At 40.5% G+C, this 24,179-nt stretch overlaps 1 protein-coding gene across 1 annotated transcript in view; it reads left to right on the forward strand.

Annotated features, from left to right (window-relative positions):
• The window catches only part of ARHGEF4 (Rho guanine nucleotide exchange factor 4), a 206,113-nt gene that overhangs the window by 83,385 nt on the left and 98,549 nt on the right, over positions 1 to 24,179 (forward strand). The window contains exons 4-6 of the mRNA XM_005014360.6: positions 8,224 to 12,636; positions 16,503 to 16,835; positions 22,506 to 22,641. Coding sequence (XP_005014417.6) covers positions 8,224 to 12,636; positions 16,503 to 16,835; positions 22,506 to 22,641 — 4,882 coding nt within the window. The remainder of the gene's footprint in view (positions 1 to 8,223; positions 12,637 to 16,502; positions 16,836 to 22,505; positions 22,642 to 24,179) is intronic.

Below are 24,179 nucleotides of genomic sequence, written 5' to 3' on the forward strand. Positions count from 1 at the left end.
AGCTTCATCCCCTTGCAGCTGCCCTGTCTTCCCCAAGGCAATTATCTGTGATAAGCTACCATAATGTAATTAAATGTTTAGGCTGACCTGAACAATTGAATATTGTACCTCTAACACGACCATAATGTAATAATGCCTGTTGTTAGTACTATTACTGACAGGTAATGAAAAAATGATTGAGGCTAAAGATGCCTGCTGCTCTTTGCATGCTCAGCATTGAAACAAGTGAAAAGGCTGACTAAAGAGAAATGAACTGTACTGAGAAGTATTCTGACCTGGAACAATGACAGCAGGATCTTGAAAGACTTGAAAATGTATGATTTGCATCTTTTTGTTTCCTTTTAAATGTCACTTGATCTTTGTGGTTAAAAGCAAAGTTGAGGTCTGTTTTGTTAACTGAAGTTTACAGCTTTTTGGATGTTCATGAGGTCTGTGTGCCATTTTTCTTGAAATGATCTTAAGATGTTGTCAAATGAGACACGACTTTTACAAGGCTTTTTTTTTGGCCTGGTGATGATTCTGAATCAGTGCTGTGCCAAGCAGAATCATCAGGGAGGAGGCTATAGTTACTGCATTCTGGATTCTTCAGGGCTGAAAACTGGATTTTGGCTTAAGCAGAACACCTCTGTGATTGAATGGCTAAGCTTCCAAATCTTTCTATGTGTTAAAGTTAGTGCTGGATAGGTGAGGGATTGTGGTATGGATTGAGTGATTGGATCTTGGTCACCTGTGGCTGTGTATTCCCTGCCGCATGGAGTGGCTTTTTGCCAACATGCAGCTTGGAATACAGGGCGGCGGGGGAGCCTGGGAACAGCTGAGGAAGGAAAGGCTTGATAGAACCACACCCAGCCCTGCCTTCGGCTCACAGTTCTGCTGCCCTGGATTCTCTTCTGCAAGACCTTTTTCTTTTCTGCACATTGCCCGGTTTGAGAAATTGGGTGTGATGAATTAGTGTGGTTTGCCTCACCTCCTTGAGTCCTATCTCTAACCTTACAATGCTGAAAAACAATTCCTTTTCACTGAGCTAATGAGTAACATGCACACGAAGATAACACTTTTCTGGGGCACCATTTCTATTCAGTTTCTACTCTTTCCATTAAAAACAAAAACAAAATAAAACAAACAAACAAACAAAAAAACACCACAGCGTCTAAAAGTACCTAAAGTTTAAGGAAGCCAAAATAAACAATTTAGCTGCGATCCTAGAATCTCTCATAGTAATAAATAGGTATGATGGACCAAGGAGCCGTTCGTCATCCTGAAAACCCAGACATACAATTTGTGATCTTAGTCAGGGATATATAATTCTCTCTGCTGGTGGAAGAGGGCCACCATATTAGCCATTCTCCCAGGAGATAAAGGCAAAACTCAGATTGTAGGGCAGATGTGCCAAAACAGAGTTCTGCTGTGCTAAAGGACCTAAGATACTGATGACAATTTCTATTCCTTCTTCTGTCTTTGCCATATTGCAGTTTTGAGGCATGATTGAAAAAACAAAGTTGTAAGGGTTGGGTGATACATGCCATTTTGCAGTGTGAGATCTTTTATGGGCTAAGCAGTGGGGCTGGTTCTTACAGTCTTTTCTTGCAAGTCATGCTTTCTAGACCTCTCCTCTCTTCAGTGGACATTCTTGGGCCATTCCTGAGCTCTGCAACTAATATGTGGTTGCCTACAGTTGCAGGGCAGCCCCGGTTACTGTAGGTCTGAATTGCTAAAGGAGTCTTTGCATATGACTGCTCTTCTGTGTCACTTCAGTGTTACAATGGTGTATTCCCCTGGGCCTGTGTATTGCAGTAAAATAACAGAATAACAGAACGATCATCCTCAAATTAGTAATTACTGAATTAGAGGGCTATGAGGAGCCAAAATAGGTCTTCTCATCTGTCCTTCCACTGGAGATCAGCTCTACCAGTGTCATTTCTCTCAGATGTTTATCTAATCTGTACTTACAGGCAGAAAGTGTTGGCTACTCCATGCTGCCCCCAGACAATCCACCACTGTTTTTTCATTATCTGTACTTTTTCTGTTTTTTTTTTTTTTTTTTTTTTTTTTTTTTGGTGGGGGGTCTTTTTTGTTGTTGTTGTTGTTTGTTTGTTTGTTTGTTTTTTAAACTTTTATCTAACTTAAAGCTACTCTGCTTCAAGTCCCTTAGGTCATGTTTTATCCATCTTGTTTTATACATTTGGAGAGATTACTACTTTGTAGCAGCAGTTAAAGACAGTTTTCACATTGTATTATCTGTCTAGATTACCACTGTTCTTTCAATCTTTGCCAATAGCTTATTCAGCCTAGATCATTCTTGTTCTTTTGACTACTGCCAGTTGTTCTGCGTATGCTGATGTAGGATACACATCAAGCCTTTTTTGAAGGGCTACAACTGAGGCCTCTCCCTTGTCAAGCGGAAGTTTCCCATGCCACTATAATTACTGTTTCTATTGTTTAAGCCATGTGTAATGTTGGGAATGTCAGAAAATCCCTCAAAGCCATTGACATGAATGAGACAGGAGTCTTGTGGCAAAAGTTCAGTTGATAGTTATACTAATTCACCCATGTAATGAGATAGTATAAATTATCAAAGTCAAATCAAATGACATCAAATTAAGTCATCACTGTGATAAAAGGCTTCTGAGAATGGGCAGGATCTCACAGGATGTCAAGAGAAAGGGACATTTTGGTCATACAGAATCATACAACCCTTGTGGATCTTGAAAAATAAGGCAGGGCTTATGTGACCTCAATTCATCTCATGAATCAGGAGATTTCATTCTCCTGTGTATAGTCACTTAAGCCTGTATTTACAAATACAGTTCTGAGGTAGGGAGGTGTTACCATTGTTTTACAGAGGTGAAATCAGATACCCAAGGTCAAAGGAAAAGTAAGGCATTATGCTGGGTACTGAGCAGCTAAACCAAAAAAAGGCACTTGAGTCATTTCCTGAATCCCAGGAGCTGAAATGCATGTGCCCACGTGCTGTAGCATGCAGTACACCTCAGGTTTAGTCCATCTGAAACCATGGCAAACACTCAACAGCAAAAGTTTGCTTTGCTCCTCTCACTGTGCTATGTGGATGTAGAAAAGGTTTGAGTTTGAGGAGGAGCAGTGCCCTCTGATCACACATTTCAGCTGCAGATCAGGCTTAGAGCAGATGTGGTTTCATTGCCTCCAGTGAAGTGTGCTAGGCACATTTTAGTTCTGTCAGCCCTGTAAGTACATGGCTGATATATACACACACGTTTTACTCATGTTTCTTTCCTTGTTGCCCTTGAAATTTTCTTCTCTGTTTATGTAGTAGTCTGTGTGAGAAGGCCTCAAGCCTCAGAGTGGCATTAGACTCAACTGAGAAATGAAAAGTTAAAAATAATGAGCTAAGATGGTTGAATTCCTGGCTCTGGAGCAGATGCCCTAGTATGTCCTGAGAGAGTAATTTACTCTGAATCTATAAAATGAAGACAGTGCTTCGTCCCTGCCCCTATTTCCCTCCCTTTATTTTAGTTATAAACACTGAGCCATAGACTCTCAGCATGTTTATCAAGCACTTAACTCAGTTAGGTCATGGGCTTTGTAGCACCCAGCAACCCAGAGGCAAAACATGTCAGAAGAAGGGGGTTTGGTGTGATAATATTGCAACAGGCCTGATCAAAAGGAGTAGCATGACAACAGAAATAGTAGTTCAAAAGCAAAACAATGTAATCAAGAGGGAAATGTGGTGGCTGAGTGAAATGGGAAATCTCTGGTGGTGTTTCCATCATGAGGAGGTCAAGACAGACGAGGAGATCAAGAAATGCAGGACTTTGTATCAATCGTTGCCTTGTGTATCTCAGGTTTCACAAAGGCTCTTTCCATCAAAGTGCTCTTTTAATTAACAGTCTGATTTATAACTGTCTGTAGACTGATTTTCTTGATTAAACAAAGAAAACCTAAGTTTCTGAAAGTGGGGTGAGTGATTAGATTAATTTGTAAGATAAACAAGCCATGTATCTCATCACTTTGCACTTGACCTCCAACTTCATTGCTTGGGCACTGAATTGCTGGTCATTGAGAAAACATTATCTGATATCTTGTGGCTACATTTGCACACATACACTTAGGATTTTTTGGACCACACCTTGTATTTAATGGAGCTTTCTTCTTCAGAGGAGATTGCCCTGTCTTTAAAATATTTGTTGTCTTTCTACTCCTTAAATTCAGCATCTGTTGTATAATTTCTCAGTGGCACTCAAGAAAACAGAAAGGCTTCAAAAAAAAAAATAGTAAATATGTTTAAATGTACCCCCCCCCCAAAAAAAAAAAAAAAGTGATCTTCTGCTAGACCAGAAGTCTCCATTTGTTTCACCAAGAATCCTGAAGTTCCTACTCAGCAAGAATGTTCTTAAATGCTCTGAAGTAAAAATAACTGTGCTGTGTTCATTTAACAGGGAACAGGAGGCCAGGATCCCCTTTTTAAGAGTATAAAGGGTTTTTTTAGTAGAAGGGTGTTAGTACTTGAAAGCTGTCTAGCCACACAGCTCAAGAGTTCAGCATGAACTCTATCTTTGGAGAAGGATTCACATGAATTTTGGGCAGGATTTTTGGTCTGCACAGAGCTAAGTGTTGTTTCTACCAAAGAGCTTAAACCTCATGCAAGAGCATCTATCCTTAGAGAAAGGTTAATGGTAAAATTTAGACAGAAGCATGTAGATGTAGATGTGAACATAGCAACTTCTGTTTGTTGTTGTTGTTGTTTGTTTGTTTTGTTTTTGTTTTGTTTTCTTCTGAGACAGTCCCGAGCTCTTTTCTATTTAAAGAAATGGAGGGAGGGTGGTAGAATATTTACTTGGTGTTGTAAGACAAGCAAAAAATACTAATTTCATGGAAAGATAATCAAGTCCAGCAATGTAGGCCTTTCATGTGTTGAAGGCAGACTTGCAATGAAGCAGTTTTTGCTTTCACATTAGCCAGCAGAGGGAGTATTGCAACGCCATGAAAGTAGATAGCTTCAAAGTGCAGGGAAGCTGCTTTTGAGTCTGAATTTTTTGCTGTTCATGTCCAAATTTTATTTGCCCTATTATATTGTTTGATTGACAAATAAATTATTTTTAATATATTCTAGAACAGTTACATTATTAATTATTGATATATTTTATTATTTTACATTTCAAGAGTGAACCTATGTAGTTAATGCTTTTGCTAAAATACAGGATTTCTTTTGATGCAAACAGGCTGTCAGTTTTGGATGTACCTGTGAGAATATATCTACAAATATTTTCTTAATAGTTATGTCTGTTATTGCTACATCAATAAAAATGTACTTCTGGCGCAAACGGCAGTTCTTGCATATTATCTTCTACTTTTACTTCAGTAAATCTTTATGCCTCTTTGCTGCCTCATCATTTCATCTGCTGGGCAGACCTCTGGATGAAGCTAAAGCAGTTCTGAGGGATTAGTTGGTGAGATGCTTGACCTGCAGCACAGTAAGAGACTGGAATGCAGCTTGCATTTATTAAACGGAGCATGTATTTGCGCAAGCTGAGCCTGACCAGGCTCTTTATTGCAGCCTCTAGATGGCACCCAGACGATGCGGTTGTAGAAACTACTACTACACCTCAGCCAACACGTTTTGGCTAAGATTTCTGCTAAGCAGTATGCGGTAGTAGAAGTGTTAATGTCGAAGCAGGGAGGTAATGGTTTTGGCTTTGGGTTACAACAGTGTTTTCATGTTGGAACTGGCTTGCTGAAAGGAATCAGAGAAGCTGTGTGGAGTGCAGCAGGCCACCTGCTTGTGGCATTTTTTGCTGATGTAGTCCTCTACTAACCAATTATCATTGGGGGGGTCCAGATTTACCTCTGGAGCCAGGTTGCTGGGCTGTAATGTTGAAGCATTCACTGAACAGAAGTGGAATGCTTCACTCGAGCTGACAGGAGGGGAAATGTACTGAGTTTTTGCCAACTGCTGTTAAAATATTTTGATACTCCACTGGTTCTGCACAATTTTGTGGCCTTTGCTTGCAACCCCATCTCCCTCTTGCCTTCATCTGGCACTACCACCTTGAGCGGTGGTAGCTGCCAGAGCCTTATGCAATTGCTTGCATAGTCCTACTGATTTTGGAATTGCTTAGCTTTTTGGAGACTTTCTAGTGGAGGCATTAAATAAAACTAGAGCAGGACACTTACACAAAGGACATCTGAAAGTTGTTTCCTCGTGCCGCTGTTAGCGTAATGCAAGTTCTCACAAATACTGGCTTTGAGATTTTCTTTTTCAGCAAAAAGTAAGTGCATTGTTTAGGAGAAATAACAAGCTCCCATGTCTCTTGCAGAAGAGGGAGATGTATTGTTTTAGTGACTTTATGAATCACACAGAATCACAGGGTGGTTGAGGTTGGAAGCCTGTTCCAGTGCTCTGTCACCTGAACCATAAAGAAGTTCTCCTTCATATGACGACGAAACCTCCTGTGGTTCAGTTTAACTTGGACTGCAAGAGATCTATGCCCTATTTTTTTTTTAATGTAATTCATAATTATCCTTGGGGACAGTTGGGCATCTTCATTACTTTGTTCCTACTTGCCTGAACAGTTCTTATCTTAGTTTATTGCCATCTGTAAATTTGTGCTCAGCACACTGTTGGAGAGGCAGTGCTGTTACTGCTGAACAGCTGCTGCTGTACTCACTGCTGTGTGAGCCAACTGCTCACGGTTCGTGCTGCTCAATCATTATGTGAAATGCTAGTCTGTGCTGCCTTAATGCTGCTCATATCTGTCCTGGTGGTAGTGGGACTTGACTTTACGCAAGGACCTCCATTATGTGTATCACTGACTGCATAAAGTAAAGGACAAGTTGCTCTATTGGTTACGTGACTCATGCTGCAGTTATGTTGCAATATGGTCAGGTTTAGTTGTGTGGACTTGGAAGTGTTGAATCCTGCCCTCCCTCCTCCATTCAGTTAATATTTTCCTTCTTTTGTCAAGAGAAAATACCAGTCTTCTCATTGAGGCTTATCAGAGGTGTCTTGAGTGTTCAAAACTGGATGAGGGAGAAAAAATATATATTTTTTTATTTTTTTTTCTTTTTCCAGAACTGACGGATCTCCCTTCTCTCTCCAACTTTTTATCTGTTTCAAATCTATCCTGTTTCTTTGGCTTACCACAACTCCCACTTGGAAATAACCCTATTTTCCTAGTGACTTACCTTTTCCAATTCACCCTGAGTGTTTTGGATTCTATAATCGTAAACTCTGTGACATGCCCTTTGCTGTGATTTGGAATTTGACTTCCCATAAATGTGAGGTCTCCTCTGTGATGAAACACTCTAATGAAGGTGACATGTGACTGAGGCCAAGGGACCTTGTGTTCTTATTTGGTGGCTGCTGCTTATTTGTGTGTTTTTAGAAAAGTCTTTCACTGTTCATTACTTTTTTTTTTTTTAAATTTGATACATCTGGAGAACTTCTGACAATAGTTGTACCTGAAGCTGACAGAGAGCAAGTACTATTTTTACTTCAATAAATCTTGTTGTGATTTCATTTGCTGCATTATATTTGAGAAATAAATATCCGGGTTTCTTTCTGATGGTTAAAGACGAAGATTGACACTATCCCATGATGCAAAAAAGACATTTCCTAATGTTGATAGTATGGTTTTGATCTTTTTGCTTTCAGTCACTGATTGGGATGTGCTCTGATAACTGAAATATGTAGTGCTCCTGGTATAAGCCTTCTGCAAAATGACATCAAAGACTTCTTTCACCTTTGGTTCAGGCTTTGGTATGGGTAGTATCCAGTTATCTAAGTGCAAGACCATTCTGTATATATTTGTTACATTTGTGTAATTTGGACAATGATGATCACTTCTCTGTTTTATGGCATAAACTGCCTCCTTAGATTTGAAGATGGATCAATTAGAGCTTTTAGATCTACTGGCAAGGGATGTTTTCCATTTGACTTATTTGAATGTGAAATGTGTTTTGGTAGTGAGCTATGAAAGCTGTAGCCAAAAGTTAAATTTTGGCCTCTGCATAAATAAATATTAAAATGAAAAAACAAACAAACAAACAACAACAACAACAACAAAAAAGCATTAATTAAGAAGCAGTAAGAAAGAAAAACTAAGAAATATGAAGACCTCAGGACCATCAATAGGTAAAATGTCAAGTATAACTTCTGAAGATACCAGTGTGTGTTAAATCCATTGTGTTTTTAAGTTCCTTTTCTAATAAATCATTGCTAAATAATTCTTTGCTGTTTATTCATAGACCCCAGAGCCAGTTGACAACTACATCAGTGAAGGCGAGTTTGAAGATGATCTGAGTTCTTCTACTCCAAGCACAATAGAGTTGGAGATACGAGGATCCAGCCAAGACACAGATGAAGATTATTTTGAAACCCTGTCACATCAGAGTGGATCTTTGTCAGATGTAAAAACTGAACCTTACGAGAGTGCATCAGAGACAGAATCTGTTGCCAGTGATGTAACTGGAGAAACTTGTTTGGATTCAAACTGCCTTTTTACAGAAAAACCAAATCTGTGCTGTAGTCTTCCTAAAGCAAAGGCAGAAACAACCTTCCATGAACTTAAGTGCTCAAGGCGAACAGAATTTAGCTGGCAGGTGCAGTTAGAAGCGTCTTCCAAAATAAAAATAGCACCAAGCAAACATGAATTACAAACTACAAAGTCAGAAGGTGAAGTGGGTGTTGAAGATCTAACATTAACTAGCAGTATTTCCAACACAGAGAACCAAGTGAGTGAAGAGGGCATTTTATCACAGACAGACAGAAAGTTTGTAGTGGAATTGCTGAATAAAACAGATTTTGAAAGCACTGAAGTGCAGTCCTATCCCAATTCCTTACCTACAGAAGCTGCTGTTACAAGACAGGAGGAACAACCTGCAGTATTAAGCATTGCTTGTTTCAAAGCTAACTCAGGAAGTTGTTTGATTTTTCCTGAGGTACAGCAACTTTCCTTCCAGACAGATGCAGCATCAAGCTGTAGTTTGCCTAATCTTCATTTTGAAACAAATGGACCTTACCATGAAAGTTACACTGAGATATCTGACTATAGATGTGGACTAGATTCCATGTCCAGTATAAAATGCAACAGGAATAACTCAGTTGACAGTGAGAAAACTACAGGTAACAGGATAAAACATGGAAGTACAGAAACCATGTTGACATCACATTCATTCTTCTACCAGCGCCACTTCAAATCAAAATCTCCACCTTGTGGGTCACTACACACAAGGTCAGAGGTTACAGGATGTAAAACATGGCACAGTGTGCCTGAAAATATCAGTGCTCAAAGAAAAGCAGAATACTTTGGGAACTGTATTCATCCAGCAGACAAATTGAGTTGGTCGTGTTCCAGAATACATCATCAAGGGCTTGATTTTGAATGTGCTTGGAAAAACTTAGCAAGGGTACCTGTTGGCCCTGAAAAGGCAATAAAAATAGAGGACAAATTTGACATAAAACAATTCCTCCTTAATAATGACATAGACTTGAATGAGGGTCAGCTTTCTCAACCAGCAGGCTCCCCACAGTGTGTTGATGTATATTTGAACTCTAAACCAGAGGCATGTGGCCTTAGCCCAGAAGCAGGAAATACATGTGCTGGTAGCTTATCTTCAACCCAGACAGATGCATGTGAGTGTAATCCAAAACAAAAGGAGACATCGTCTGCCCTGGACTGTGAACCAGGGATCATAAATGCTGAAGAACTTCTAAAAAGTACTCAGTACAATGCTGAAAGAGGTCTGGAAGCGGATCAATTCCCTTGTGATACTAATGTTGAATTTGGCAATTTTGACACTGAAAACCTAGCAGCTTGTTGTGTAGGTTTTCCTGCTGTTGTGGAAAACAGAGATTGTAATTGTTCTATAAACTGTGTTTCCTCTAGTAGAACGCAGAAGAAAAGTTTGAAGGAAAATGTCCAGGAATCTGAACTATCACATGTGGAAGTCATGGCAGGAGGAAGACAAGTAGACAATCCTTCTAACCTTGACTTCGATTGGAAAGTCCCAGAAACTGCGTTACCAGGTGGCAGTAACACAGAGGCGGAGCACAGAGATTCAGTGCATCAAAATACAAATTGCAAAACTGGTGCCTTAAGGAGTCAGTCTGAACCAGTAGCAAATGAACATCCTATTCATCAAGGAAAGGATGAGGACAGTTTCTTTGCTGTGGAAATGACTCCCAAATCAGATCATGTAAGCCAGGGAAGGCACTTAATGAAGCTTCCAGAGCTAAAGCCTGCCCTGGTTATAATATCTGTGGAACAGAAAGGATTACAGTCCAAGACACTGACTGATGACCTTCATACTGAAAGGGTAACCGGAACACTGAGAAACACAGTGAGCAAGGACTCAGTGTCTCCTCATACTTCCAGCAAAGATCATGATGAGCCAGAGGGAGTTCTGAGTGAGTGCTGTAACTGTGAAGAACAAATTTTGGCCACCCGCACCTTTGTTGGTAGTGTAGAGCTACTCCCTGTTGGGGATACGGCTGAAGGAAAAGCAGAAATTTCACAAGAGCAAAGCAAGAAAACAGATTCATCCTTAGTGCTCACCTGTAGCAATTCCACAGTAACAAGTAAGAAGGTAGAATTCAGCAGTGTTACTGCCCCACGGGGCAATGATGTACTTACTGCAGAAAACACAGCAGATAAATGTGAAGAAGTGCTTTCAAAATCACACAGTAGATGTGGTATCTTTGAGACTGAGGCACACAGAACAAAGACTGATTTTGCTTTAGAGACAGAAGAGTTCAGAAAGCCATGGGCTGAAACAAAAAATGACCAAGTCACTAAGGAAGAGGAATTCAAAGCACATCAGAGCAGAGAGGAAGAAGGTGATATAACTAGAGGAGTAGCAGTGGAAACGTGCAGCATAAGCAATCTGTGTCAGGGAGATGGTGCTGCTGATGATCTTCAAGGACCCAGCATCATCACCTCTGAGCAAGTAGTAGGCAGGGAAGGAACTGTAGGCTGTAATGGTTCAAAGGAACAAATAGGTATTTGTGAAGAACCTTCTCCTAGGGAAGAAAATGAGGCCTCTCCTGCAGAAAACACAGCTACCTCTAGCAAAAACAGTGCATTGACTCTTGATGTGTGTGATGTCTTTAACTATTCTGTGAAAAGAGAGACCCACAATGCTTGTGCAGTTGGCCTAGATAATATAAGTACCTGCAGCACTAACAGCGAGGAAATGGATGAGAACTCATTCCACGGCCTGGGAAGTAACAGCAGTCTCCATAAAGCTGTGCAAAAGCCAACAAAGAATGGGAATAGTGGGAAAGCTTCCAGGTTTTTGGTTTTCTCAAAAATGACATCTTTCAGGAAAACTAAGCCTGCCACAGCAGAAAATCATGGAAGCAGTAGCTTCTTTGGCAGCAAGGCAAAGACAGAAGAAATGGATGTTGGGAAAGAAGATGAAGACACTGAAAGTTTACAGTCTTTCAAAAGTTGTTCATCTGGTTCTGCCTTCCACAGGAAGGAAAGCTATGCCTCTGAGTATTCCGATGATGATGATTTATTCTATGAGAGACCTGCAGGATTATTTAATAGAATGAGCCTGAGGAAGGCTTCTGGCTCTGGTCGGATACTGATGGAAGATACAGATGCAAATTCAACTTCTCTCACACTGGCTGCTGTCAGATATGCAGACGGACTAGTTTCAGGTTCATCTGAAAACAATGACAGTGAAGCGGTGGAATACCCTGGGATTAGAAAATCCTTCCCTGAAAATGAATACAAAAGAAACAAAAATCCTGAGGGCAAGAAGTTCAGGGCAAGATTGGCCTTGGCACACAAATCACTCTCAAGCTTATTTGAATCCAAGTCTCTAGAAAAAGAAAACACTGAGCAAAGTTCTAAAGTATCACTGAAAAATGAAAAGGAGAAAGCCAAACTTCGCCAGAGCACCTGGAAAGCTTTTCTAAAAAGCAAGGAAGCAGATGGACTAAAAAGGCCTGTCCTGGCAAATTTACCAACGCAGGAGAGCGTTAACACAACTAGAGGCCAACTGATGAGAACAACATCAGTAGAGCAGCAGGACAGTTCCAATGGGCACACATTTTTGAAAACAGAAACATCTAATGGTTCGTCAACAGACACCAACTATTTTGACACCTCTGTGGAGCCTGTTGATATTTCTTCACCTGCAGGTACGTGGAGAAAACGAACACAGTCACATGACTTGGGCATCAGATGCTCACAAAGTTCAGACTGTGATGAACACCAGGATGGCAACAATTTAAATACCTCTCTAGAGGAATACTGGATGAAATCTCCATTTAGTCCCACTGACATGCAGTTACCATTTAGTCAGTCAAGTCCGTCATGTCCCCAGCTCTCAAATTCTGAAGGTAAAGATATGCCCTGTAGGCCCATGAGCCCCAAACCACAGAGTCCACGATCTGCTTCTCAACGCAAGAGCTTCCGATACCCCGGAAGAATATGTGCCACATCAATGATCTCTCTTGGGAACAGCTCTGCAGCTGACAGCAGTTTGGAGGCTCCTGAGAGACCAAAGACACTGAAACCCAGAGGTAGTCTCTTACTTTCTGTACACTCATTGGACAACGAATACCAGAAGGATGACAGTGGGATAAGCAGTCAATCCCAGATCAGCTTAAACACAGCTTCTTCTATTAGTGACATTCTCAGAGATGAGGTGAGTTGTTGTCTGGGAATGATCAGATGGTGTTTTGTCTTTTGTTTTAATGTGGTTATGAGTTCTAGTGAAACTCTTTAATGGCTGAGTGAACACCTTGGTTAGATTGGTGCATAAATATTCCTCTTTGTCTAAGGTAGGTGGCACTACTTAGTCTTTGAATTTCTGCTTCTGTTCATGACTATGTAAATTGATGCTCTCTTTTAGGAAGGATTTATCACAGAAATCAAAATGAATAGAGTCATCACAACACTGCTAATGCATAATGTTCCTCAGAAAGGCTATGTAGGTTCCACCCTGTATTTAGCTGGATTTTACCCCTCTGGGATAAGGTAGAATCAAGCCTTGTGACTAGTGTATAGCAAATAAGTTTCTCAAAGTGATTGGCAATGTAGAAATCAATTTCCATTGCTAGCAGTCACTTTTTAAGAAGAAAAACCTTTTTTTTTTTTCTTTAGAGAGTGAGCAGCTGTCTTTCAGAGTACCACAAGCCTTTTGCAGTCACCCTTCCCCTTTAAGTGCCACTAGGAATCATGTTCTGCTCTTTCTATAGCAAACAGGAAAAAAAATATGGACTCTGTCTGGCTCTCCTTTTGGTGCTGCATTATATTCTAATCCCGGTAACAAATTAATTTTCTTGTGATAGGCCAGTTCTCACGGAAAAGAGTATGTCTTCAATAGAGATTTCTCAATTGCTTCAGGCCTTTTTAAAAGCAGAGACTTCCTCTTGTAATCCCAGACAGTATTTACTAAATTGTAAGTGGCCAGGAATCTCTTTTGGTGACTAAGCACAAATCACCAGAGAGACTGAGACTGATCTATTAGCTGAGATCCCAGAACCTGGATCAGTCATGCTACTTTTTTAATATTGCTGCTGATGAGTTTTGACATTAGGAAGTAGCAACATTATTTTGCTGAGTAGATTTTCAATGGCATTCAAGTGAGGGTATGAGATTTTCAGTCTCTTGCCACACCCCAGCCAGACACTTTTCAGAGAGCTCATAAATCTGGAACTGCATGATCAATTCTGCACCTGAGGGCTGGTTGTGCTCAACTCTAATGAACCCTTGCACAGCATTTGCTGAAGATGCTCCCCTTGGTCTCTCACATCCCAGGTTATATTAAATATGTAAGATACCCTTCAGAATGGTCTTACCATATACTTACTCCTACTTGAAGTTTTGTGTAAAACAAACAGAAAAAGATAGGTTGAAAAAGACACAGGAGGTCATCAAATCCCATCTCATTCTTTAGACAGGACTAGTAGCAACAACAGATGGATAAAACTGTGACTGTCTAACCAAGTCTTAAAAATATTTAATTCTGGAGATTTTACCATCTCTCTGGGAAAGGATCCTGATGAAAATTTTCTTCGTATTTCCCAACCAGGACTTTCCGAACTAGAATTTCCAGGTTTTGTCTTGTTAGATTATCTGACATTATGAAAGCGTTTGGATCCATTATCCATGTAACTACAAAATTAATGTAGACTGCTGTTATATTGCCTTTAGTGTTCCCTTATCAGCTTGAATAAAACTAGTTCCCTCAACCACTCCTCACATACTCCCAGTGAAAGTTTTTTACTTGATTGTTTGGGTTTTCCTTTTTAGCTTATGCTGTCTGGATTCTAAAGAAGCATGTGGGTGGCAGTTTGAGCAGTGAGGGCTGTAGTACTGGAATTGCCGGGAAGAGAATTTGCTGTATTCCCTTCTGTCCTCTCTACTTGAAAATCTTTTGTTTTCATGGGTATCAACCTAACTTACAAACTTAACACCACATTCTGAAGAGACCTGCAGCTTTACAGCAGCCTAGCAAAATACAAGATAGTCAGAGTATGGAAGGCACTCTTAAAACATTGCCAAGAGATGAAGCCTGTCAGAGGATAAATAAAATCATTGACCTGTAAATTGTAGCTCAAAAAAGCACCTAGAAAAGAATGGAGAGATGGGGCGTATATAAAGCCTTTAAAAGGCAAGCCCACATTCTGGAATGTAGCCACTAGGAGCAAATGAATAATTACTTAAATTGATTGCTAGATTACAGAATTTAAAGAAAACTGGGAAAAAAATTAAATGGTATCTAAGCCATATAAAAACTGTTTAATTTTACTGATTCTTCTGGAGGCTGCATAATAGGTATCTCAGAATTTATAAATGTAGCTGGAGCCTAGAAATTGAAGCAAATGTCCCAACATCTAATCTATTCAAGCAGATAGGGGGTTTGTTTATTTCCATTTTCATGACATTGTGAAATTAAGTAGAACTACATTCTGTTCCATGGCCCGTGGGTTTTGGTAATTGAAGCTGGTTTTTTTCAGGTGTCTCTGGAAAATACAGCAGAGACAATTAAATCTATGTTGGAAAGACTTTATGCCACAAATACACGTATTATCTAAACACTAAACACATTCCTTATAGATGTTGCTAAGTAAAAAAGTCATAAAATTAAGTTTAATGGTGGCATTAAAGAAAAGTCCCTTTCTGTCCCACATCAATAAAGGCATTATAGTCAGACAAATGAACAGTTGTGAAGTTCCTTGAAGCTTTATTCATGTTATAATTGCTCACCCCTGAGGTCTCTGGCTACCACATGGGTAAGTCACCCTTCTGAGCCTAATGGAACACACCACAGCCCCTCTCTCATTACTTGCTAATGGCTACCATTCTCCAGATTATAGCCAAGACAAAGATCTTATGTTGAAAATAGCAGGATAGAACAACTCTACACAATTACCAATATGCCCATGTGGCAAGGTCTTCATTACATGTTTGCAACATGATTTTACTTACATAATCGTGATACTTAGGAGGCAAGAGTGAACCATCCTAATAGATCCCATGTTTGAGGTCTGTGCAAGTTCTTCTTGTTTGTCTCCAATATGTTGGGGTTAGGCACAGAATAACAGCAGGACACGCTTTCGTTTCTGCTTAGCATCTAGTAGATAAGAAGCATTTCTAGACTGTGGCATCTCTTGCCAGTGGCAATGAAAAATTGATCTAGGATTGTTGTTCAGTTGAGAATAGATAGAAAATGCCTGCAGTGCTTTAAGGATCTCATTGTTTGGGTTCTTCAAATGTACTGGAAAGAAATTGGAGAGATACTATTGTCAGGACACAACATTTCCTTGACAAGAAAGGAGATTCCTAAGATCATTCATTCCTTGATATTGTTATCTCCCGCCTTAAGTGTTACTGATTGTAACGCTACCTGGCGTAGCAGTTAGATGCCTCAGGGCACCTAAAGTTGTTCCACTATAAAAGCTATAATTTTGTGCAACCACATAGTAAAAGCACATGGGAGCGAAGGGCAAAACTGCAATTCCTTTCTCTCAGCCCAACACCAAGCAAATAAAACGGATAGCATAAAGAGCACCATCAGAAAGCACAGGGCTTCATATTATCAGAGCTGCAGCCATTTAGGAAGCATTTTCACCTTGTATAACTGAAGTACAGTGGGAAAAACAGACAGACAAGACTGGCCTTTATGCTATTTTCAGAGACACTATCTTTGCAAATAATACATGTATACAGACAGCGTGACCTACATCCCAGTAGTAACGTTATTGTAATATGCCATCTAGAATGAGGGTGAAAAGGACATTGTCCTGTGCAGAGAGAGCATATACTGCACTGTCTCAAGGGTAGCAGAACTGCTGTTTCAGGATGGAGTGCCCCTAAAGCTATGGAAAAGGTTGAATGAGTAGGCAGGCTGGCTTCAGCCAGCCAGCACTCTTGGGGAAACATTTTTCTCTGAACAGTTCTGCGCCTAGATAACTGAGTTTTGCCATCTTCTGTTCAAACTGATTTGAAGCAAACAAAATTTCCAATAAACAAACTGTGTGTTTTCGCCCGCTGTTTGTAAAACAGGAGTCCAAACAGCAATGTCAAACACCACCTGAAAAGAGTCCAAATGAGAAAGGGGTTCCCCATCGCAAAAGGAGGCCTCTCCTGGTTCCACCATCCCCACGCCCTATCTCCACCCTTGAGAACAAAGCCTGGAGGCTTTCCTTCCTTGCTCCAGATGAAAAAGACAAGGAGATTCCAGAAAGGAGGAGGAGGAGGAAGAGACCTAAATCCCTTTATAAGTGCTTCAGCTTCGATGATGTTTGGATGGAGAGGAACCAAAAAAGGAATCTAGAGAAAGAGAGACAGCCAGAGAGAGGGATTCAATTGCAACACCTACCAGAGGACCAGTTAAAAGTAAGAAACCGTACACTGTCCTCATCTGGCACTGTCTTCCTCTCTCTGCTCTGGCTTCATCTTTCTACTGTCATCATATTCCTGTCCTTCTACTTTGTCTGGTACCAGTTCTCTCTGCTTCTCTTTGCATCTGTTAGTCTGCGGAGGCGGATTATTTAAACACTAAACTTACCCATAAGTGGTGATTTAGAGGCGGTGGATGTTTCAGTTGCTGTGAGCAAGCAGGTCCTGCCCTGTGCCGTGCTGGACAATAGGATGCAAAAGCACTAGATTGCTCTGTGGGCTGAAAGACAGGGAGGACAGGGATGAAATCAAAGTTGCCTTAAATCAGTATAAATTAAGCTGATGAAATCTCTTTCAGTGCCCCGTGGCATTGCTGTATAGCTTTAAAAAGGGACTTATAAATTAGATTTCCCTTGCATCTGAGGCCAACTCCATGCTTTTGCTGAGGCAACTTCGCACTGTGAAGTGCCTAAGAGAATACTGCCCTTGGAGTTTTAGCTACCAGTAGTCTTCTCTCCACTAGGATACACTTTAAGGTTAGCATTGTGATTTTTTGTGACAAAATTTGTGACTGTTGTGACTCACACTGATGGCATCTGTTACTCTTGGATCCAGAGCTAAGGTCTGTTCCCTCCAGGGAGAGCCATGAATCCGTATCCAAGAGCCAAATTTAGTCTTCACACATGAAAAAAAAAAAAAAAAAATCAGGTAAAAAGGACATGAGATCAGAGGGACACTCCATGCACCTTCTGCTGACAATACCAAGGAAGCTTCTGAAAATGCCTGAAATTAGTCATAGATATTCAAATAAAAGCTTTCCTTGGGGGTTTCTGTTTTGGTCTGTTCTCTGTTTCCCTTTCTCTCTGTTGTCCTAGTTGCCTGTTTCTGGATTGTTTTGCATAAAAATTACAATGTTTGAGGAGAGCTGCTGCCACAATCCTGTCACCACCACTTCAGGATATGCGTGAGCTTTTGTGCACAAATAGTTCTGTGATGATGAGGGGGAAACACTGGCTGGACACAGCTAAGTTTGTGTGCTAGGGCTTGCAGGGTGAACCTCCTGCCACGTACCCGTCTGCCTGTTGAAGCCAATGGACACCTGGGACAGAAAGCCAGGCCAATCCCATAAGCTGGGTTTCAGAAGAACTGCCCACTGTTCTCTCCTGGTCAGACAAGGGACTAAAATCTGTGCTGTTTTGTATTTGGATGTTTTCAAAATAAAACATTGCCAGTTAAGGCTTGGGTGAGTGCTGGGTATGATTCTGTGATATGATGCCCGCTCTCTGTTCAGTGAGGATGCTTTCCTGACTCAGCCCCACTACTACCTATGTGTTGAAGATAATGAATAATGCTCCCAAGGCAAGCGTATACTATGATTTCTTAAAAGTAGAAATTGTGTTATTTTTGTACTATGCTCAGAGTTCTGAGAGACTGCTTAGTGCTGTATGGGCACAAAACAAGCCAGGGAAAATGCATTACCGGCTTAGTTAGGCTCACTGGTAAACAGAAGCCAGTAAAACATGCTAAAAATATTCCTTATCCATGCTTGACAAGCATGGATATTGATGGAAATATAGCCCATGCTGCAGGGTATGTTGGCTAGCACTGAGACCATTAGTGCTTCTAAGAGGAGCAAAGGGTTACCCCAATAGCTTTCCCTAGAGCCATCAGCTTACACAGCTTGAATGCTGATTGACTGCACATTCTGGTGCTGCCAAAACCCAACTTCTTTAGGCATTTCCACCCTTATTTTCTGGTGCAAACATACCTCTAAATTGTGATCAGCTGTGTAATGGGTAGCAGCTGCCCCAGTTCCCATTGAGGTATCCTCCCTTAACATCTTTTTTTTTTTTTTTTTTTTTTTTTTTGGGGTGGTGAGGGGCTGAATTGCCTTTCTGGTTTATTCTTCTTTGTGTAGCACAGGTGAATAGAAACAGAAAAAGGTTCTGAATACAAAATACTTAGCAGTATAAAGCTATTTATTATTATTCTTATTTTTACTATTTCTGTTGATTTGAGTGTGTTGTGTATGTTATTGATACTTTTTGTGGGAAGGCCAAATTTGACTGAAACAAGTGTTGGGATTCAAGGGCTATTTCCAGTATGCCCATGTGAATGCATTCTTTAGCCTGTAGTTTTTACTTACAATAGTCAACATATAGCTTCTTTTTCCTATTGTGTTTTATTCTTTTTAATGCTCTATTCCTGTAATAGTGCTGTCTTATTCATACCCTCATATGCGGTGGGAGTGCTGTCACAAGCTGCAGTGTTTGGGGGTAGTTTTAGAAGGATGCTAAAATCCTTCTAATAAGGAGAAATAAATTGTCACAAAAGAAGCTTTGTAAAATTTTCATTGTCTGTTGTGCTTTTGCAACTGAAAGGAGGTAACTGTATGGAGCTTTAGATCTGAAATTGCAAATCTGATGTTTCCTGACACATGGCTGTCTTGGGATGTGTGGCTTCAGTTCTGTTAATTCATATTGGGTTAAGTCAGGCTCAGGTCAGCATACAAGGTGATGTAACGCTGCAGTGTTGTGGAAAGAAATGTATAGGGCACACCAGGGATGAACAGAGGCAAATTCTTAACTTTCAGTGCTGACTTCTGCTACTACTCTGTTGTTCAGGTCCATGTACACAAATGAGTTTAGTGGCTATATGAAGTTATCCTGAAGGCTAGCGGGATTCAGATGCAGACAAGCAAGAAACTAGCTTTAAACTAAAAAATAACCACTGCAATGGTAATGCTAAATAATTCTATGTACTGGGCTTTGTTTTGCTCAGGCCCAGTGGGTTGCTGATTCTGCTTCAAATGGAAACAATCTGTGTAAATCCCTAGAGTCAAACTCAAAGCTTGACCCAGCTGTCCCTTATAATGAAATGCTACCAGTAACAAGCTGAGCAGCCTCTAATGTTCTACTTTAAAGTGTTAACACTTAGCAGGTTGTGGCAAACCTCTGAAGGTTGCATCTTCCAAAGTGGAATAAGAGAAACTCACGTGGTTATTCATGAGTCTGCTTTCTTTTGCTTGGCTATTGGCTTTGCCTTTCACGTGGTGAAGAGTTTTGCCATGTAGCCTGGTATGCTTTTCCTTTTTCCTTTTTTTTTTTTTACTTATTTATTTTTCAAAAAGCTTTAGAAACTCCCTAGCTGGAACAGACACAATGCCCCAAACAACTAATGCATGTAATGGTGATTTACTCTGGTTTGGAATTTATTTTTGCAAGAATTGCTTTAGTGACATCTCCTAACTGCCTGTCTGCTACTATCCTTCAATTTTCTATCTTAACAAAAAGTTAAAATCTGACTTAAGCTTGAGGCCTCTCGAGTGTATAGTAATAAAGCACAGACGTGGCTTCTACATGCATTTGTTAAAACACAGTTTCTGCACTGCCAAATTAGAGAGATTCCTAAAAGACTCATTGGGGACTAAGCCCAGGGGAGTATAGTGCAGCAAAGCTCTGTCATCTATTTTGAAAGAGAAATGAGAAGCAGTGAAAAATAGATCTTTAGCTTATTGTCCTGAGTATGGCTCCTGGAAACCTGATTTTACCCTATCTGAAATAAGAGAAAATCAAGTTTTGCTGTGCACTCCTATGGTTATGAGCATTATGGACACCTCAGATACACTTCAAGAGGGTAATGAAGATACTTTGGAAAGGGGATTGAATGAAGTAAGTCTCCTCCTTGACAAAGTACAGGAACGCAACAGAGGTAAATGCCTCTGCCAGGGACTGAACTGCTGCTTATGAAAGCATAGAAATAATCCCTTTGAATCTATAGCAGAAAATGTAGAAGAGGGATCTTTACTATATTCTTGTCCCTCCTTTCCCTTTCCTTCCTTTGTGGGGTGGGGAAAACCCTGCCCACATTTGCTGTCATCTCTAGAAGTGCTTCTTCTCCTGCCTTTGGATTGTACAGACCCGACTTCCCTGCAGTAGAAACCATATGATGTCCAAACCTGAAACTGTTCTGATGTCTAGGGGAGTAGTAAGAATAAACCCTGCAGTTTTTAACTGAGGCGCATGCTGCCTCCTAGTCTTAAACAGAACAATATTTTTTTCTGTCACTTTTCATGTAACTAATCTAGACCCATGGTGTTTTCAGAGTTATAGCTCAGTATGCTCCCTGTTTTGCTTGATTTTGTTGTCTCTGGAATAGCGTGTGCTCCCTCTGGGGCTTTACTGTGATCTTCTAGACAAGCAAGCGCGGCTCAGGTTAATTTGAACAGGGTTTGTGCTGTCCCTCTGGAGATGGTGATTTACGACAAAATATTGGCTGTGTTCTGTTTCTGGAAAGTAAGTCTAGGAAGAATAAAACAAACCAGGTACAGAGCAGGAGTGTTCTCAGCTGCTTGGGCAGTATGTGGCTATTCAGTAGGCTGTTTGCTGTTTCATTTTGGAAGGATGTTTTGGCTAATAGCCATCTTCTAAAGAAGAGACTAGCATCTAGGCTACTCAATGGACTTTATGCTGATGTGATATGGTGTGGGCTGGCAGGGAGGAGGAAGGATCGTAGATAAACTGTTGCATCTCAATATCCTGAGCTCTCCCTTCTGTGAAGGGCAATGATGTTGTAACTGAATGTCACAGTAGCAGAAGGAAGGGGCAGTAGCCACGCAGAGGTGAAAGATGGCTATGCCCATGGAACCAATGCTTGCTGACCTGCTGCTTTTCAGTTGGTCTCCCAGTCACTTGCAGTCACTGATGTTTGTTTTCTGTGTTTCCAGCCATAGGAAGGGTATGGGTTGGAAAAAAGAGAGGGAAGAAAAAAGTAAGAAAAGCGTATCTGCATTATGTACTGCAAGCTTCAGTGACTTTGATTGCAGTCTCTATCACTCATTGTCAGATGATCTATAATCTTATAGTGTCTTGCTCAATTTAAGTGATTTCTTGATGACATACCAGGGGAATGTTGGTCTCATTTCCCTTTATCGATGAACCATTGTCTCTTGGTGTGGCGGAATTGTCAGAAAATGTTGGTTTTGACACAGAAGAAGTATAACAGCCTTGCTTACATTTTGGATTTTGTTGGCGTATTTCTTAAATTTTTTTGAAATGAACATCTGCATGGCAGAGTCGGTTAGTCTGGGTGGTTGGAATATTTTTATGACAGTAAAATTTATTAAAAAAAATATTAAAAAACAAACAAACAAAACTAACAACAGGTAGAGGTGAGAGAGATCGTATTTGTACCTTTAACTGAAAGGTAGAATGTAGTGTTGGCTGCATCCTTTATGGCTATGTACTATTACTAAGAAATCTCTGAAAGGGAAAGGCTTATTTACTCTTTAAATACCAAACCAGCAATTATGAGACATAAAGTTGTAGGAAGCAAAGGTTAATTAGTTCTGTAGGTGGTGGTAGGATGACTTCTTGTGGTGATGTGCTTCATAGGAAGGAGTGTGACTTTCTGTGAATGTAGGTATGCATGGTAGTATGTGAATGTGAATCCAGTACCTGGTTAGCCTCTTTCTCCTGTTATTACCTTGTAGCTTTCCCTGCATTCTTGCTGTTTTCTGTCCTCTCTAGCCACCCACATGTGTCTACTAACGGACTACTTACGTGAGCAGGCATGAGATGGGGAAAGAGGTGCTCTGTGATGAATACTGTATTTTGTCCTCCAGGGTATGTAAGTTTAATGTCTGATGTCTTTGTTTTCTATCTCTAGTTGCAGGCTGGAATGAGTGCATCCATCACATCTGCTGGTGCTCTTGACATCCTACCACTGAAACTGCATCCATTTTCCCAGAGCACTCCAACAGGCTTGGACTGCGTGGGCTGGAAACGGCGCATCTCTGCTCCTGGTGTGTACACTGGTCTTACTTTGACATGAACTGCAAGAGAATTAAATTCTGCTTTATTGATTATGGAAACTGAATGATAAGCACTAACCTATTTTCACTGAGTGTTCCATCCATATCTGAGTAGAAATCCACTTGAAGGCAGTGGTTAGCTTTAGAGTAAAGAAAAGCTCACTAAAGGCAATGATAGTGCGGCTTGATGTAAAAACACTTGTGTTGTCCCCTAAGAATTCTATCTTACCTGGGATGATGTCATACATATCACACTTTTGAATTAGGTTTCTGTAGACAAATCAGACTCCCTGCTGTATATTTGCTGGAGAGCACTACAGTAGTTACAGTGAGGTTCTTCTCAAGTTGCTAATTAGGCACTAAAGTAACTAAATGATCCTCTAGAGATAGAATTTCCTGTACTTTAAACAAATCATCTTAAAGAACAAGTATGCTCTATTTTTACAAGGAATGCACATGAAGTATGGTGTCTGCTTCATTTTCAGTGATTGACACTTTTTTCAGTGTTAAAATATAAGAAGTTATTAAACAGTGAGATGTATTTTTGCTAGGTTTTTAAGTTCTTCATCTGACAGTGCTGACTCAAATCCTGCAGATATCTCTATTATAGAACCTTGGGGTGGGATAAGAAAAACAGGCTACAGAGGAGTTGTTTGGTAGCTAGGAATCTAGGCAGGAAACACCAACTGCAGTTGGGTGCCAAGCTGCCATTTCTGCCTCAGAAAGTCTCTTTGTACCATTCATTAAGCACTACTGGAATTACCTAATTAGGGAACCATAACTCTGCTAATTACGTCAGAGTTGAATGGTCAGAATATCTTGTCAAGCAAAACTGTTTTGCTTTCTGACGCATAGTACAACTTGTGCACAGAATCAGGAGGTTTTGTCTGGAAATAAGAAAAAAAAAATTACTTATCATGGTGTCAGGAGCCCTGCCTCTGCTCTCTCAGCACTGAGAGCTTTGATCATTTGCTGTCACAGGCATTTGGTGTTGCCCCCAACACTTAGGACCAGCTCTCTGGCTGAATTTTAAAAGCTGCCACATCAGCTTGTGGAAATCCCAGATGGAAACCTGTCATTGTCAAGTTGTCTGTATGTTTCTGATATTAGCTGAAATCCCTAAGTGCCACTGTCATAGAAGTAACTTCTGAGTCACAGCTGATACAAATTTCATAATTCCCAACTGGGACCTGGGAGAGTTAATATAATGTGTGTGTGTATATTTATGTGTATGTTGTGTGTATGTCTCGTTTTCTTCCCCTCCTTCCCCCCAACACTCACACATATATATGAGTGTTGGGGGGAAGGAGGGGAAGAAAAGGAGATGTGTATGGACTAACTGGTAGTCCTGTAGCTGTCTATATGCTATCTAGAAATGGGACACTTGGTTTTTCACAGTCCCCTCTAGTTCTTCAGGTATAAAAAGATAGCTGACATGATCCCGGCCCAAAAGGTGGCACGCATGTCTGTGAAACTTCTGTCATGCATCTACTTATCTACTTATTACCTGAGCACAAGAGTACAGCTGG

This window comes from Anas platyrhynchos, chromosome 9 (assembly GCF_047663525.1).
Source record: "Anas platyrhynchos isolate ZD024472 breed Pekin duck chromosome 9, IASCAAS_PekinDuck_T2T, whole genome shotgun sequence".
Classification (NCBI taxonomy): Eukaryota; Metazoa; Chordata; class Aves; order Anseriformes; family Anatidae; genus Anas; species Anas platyrhynchos.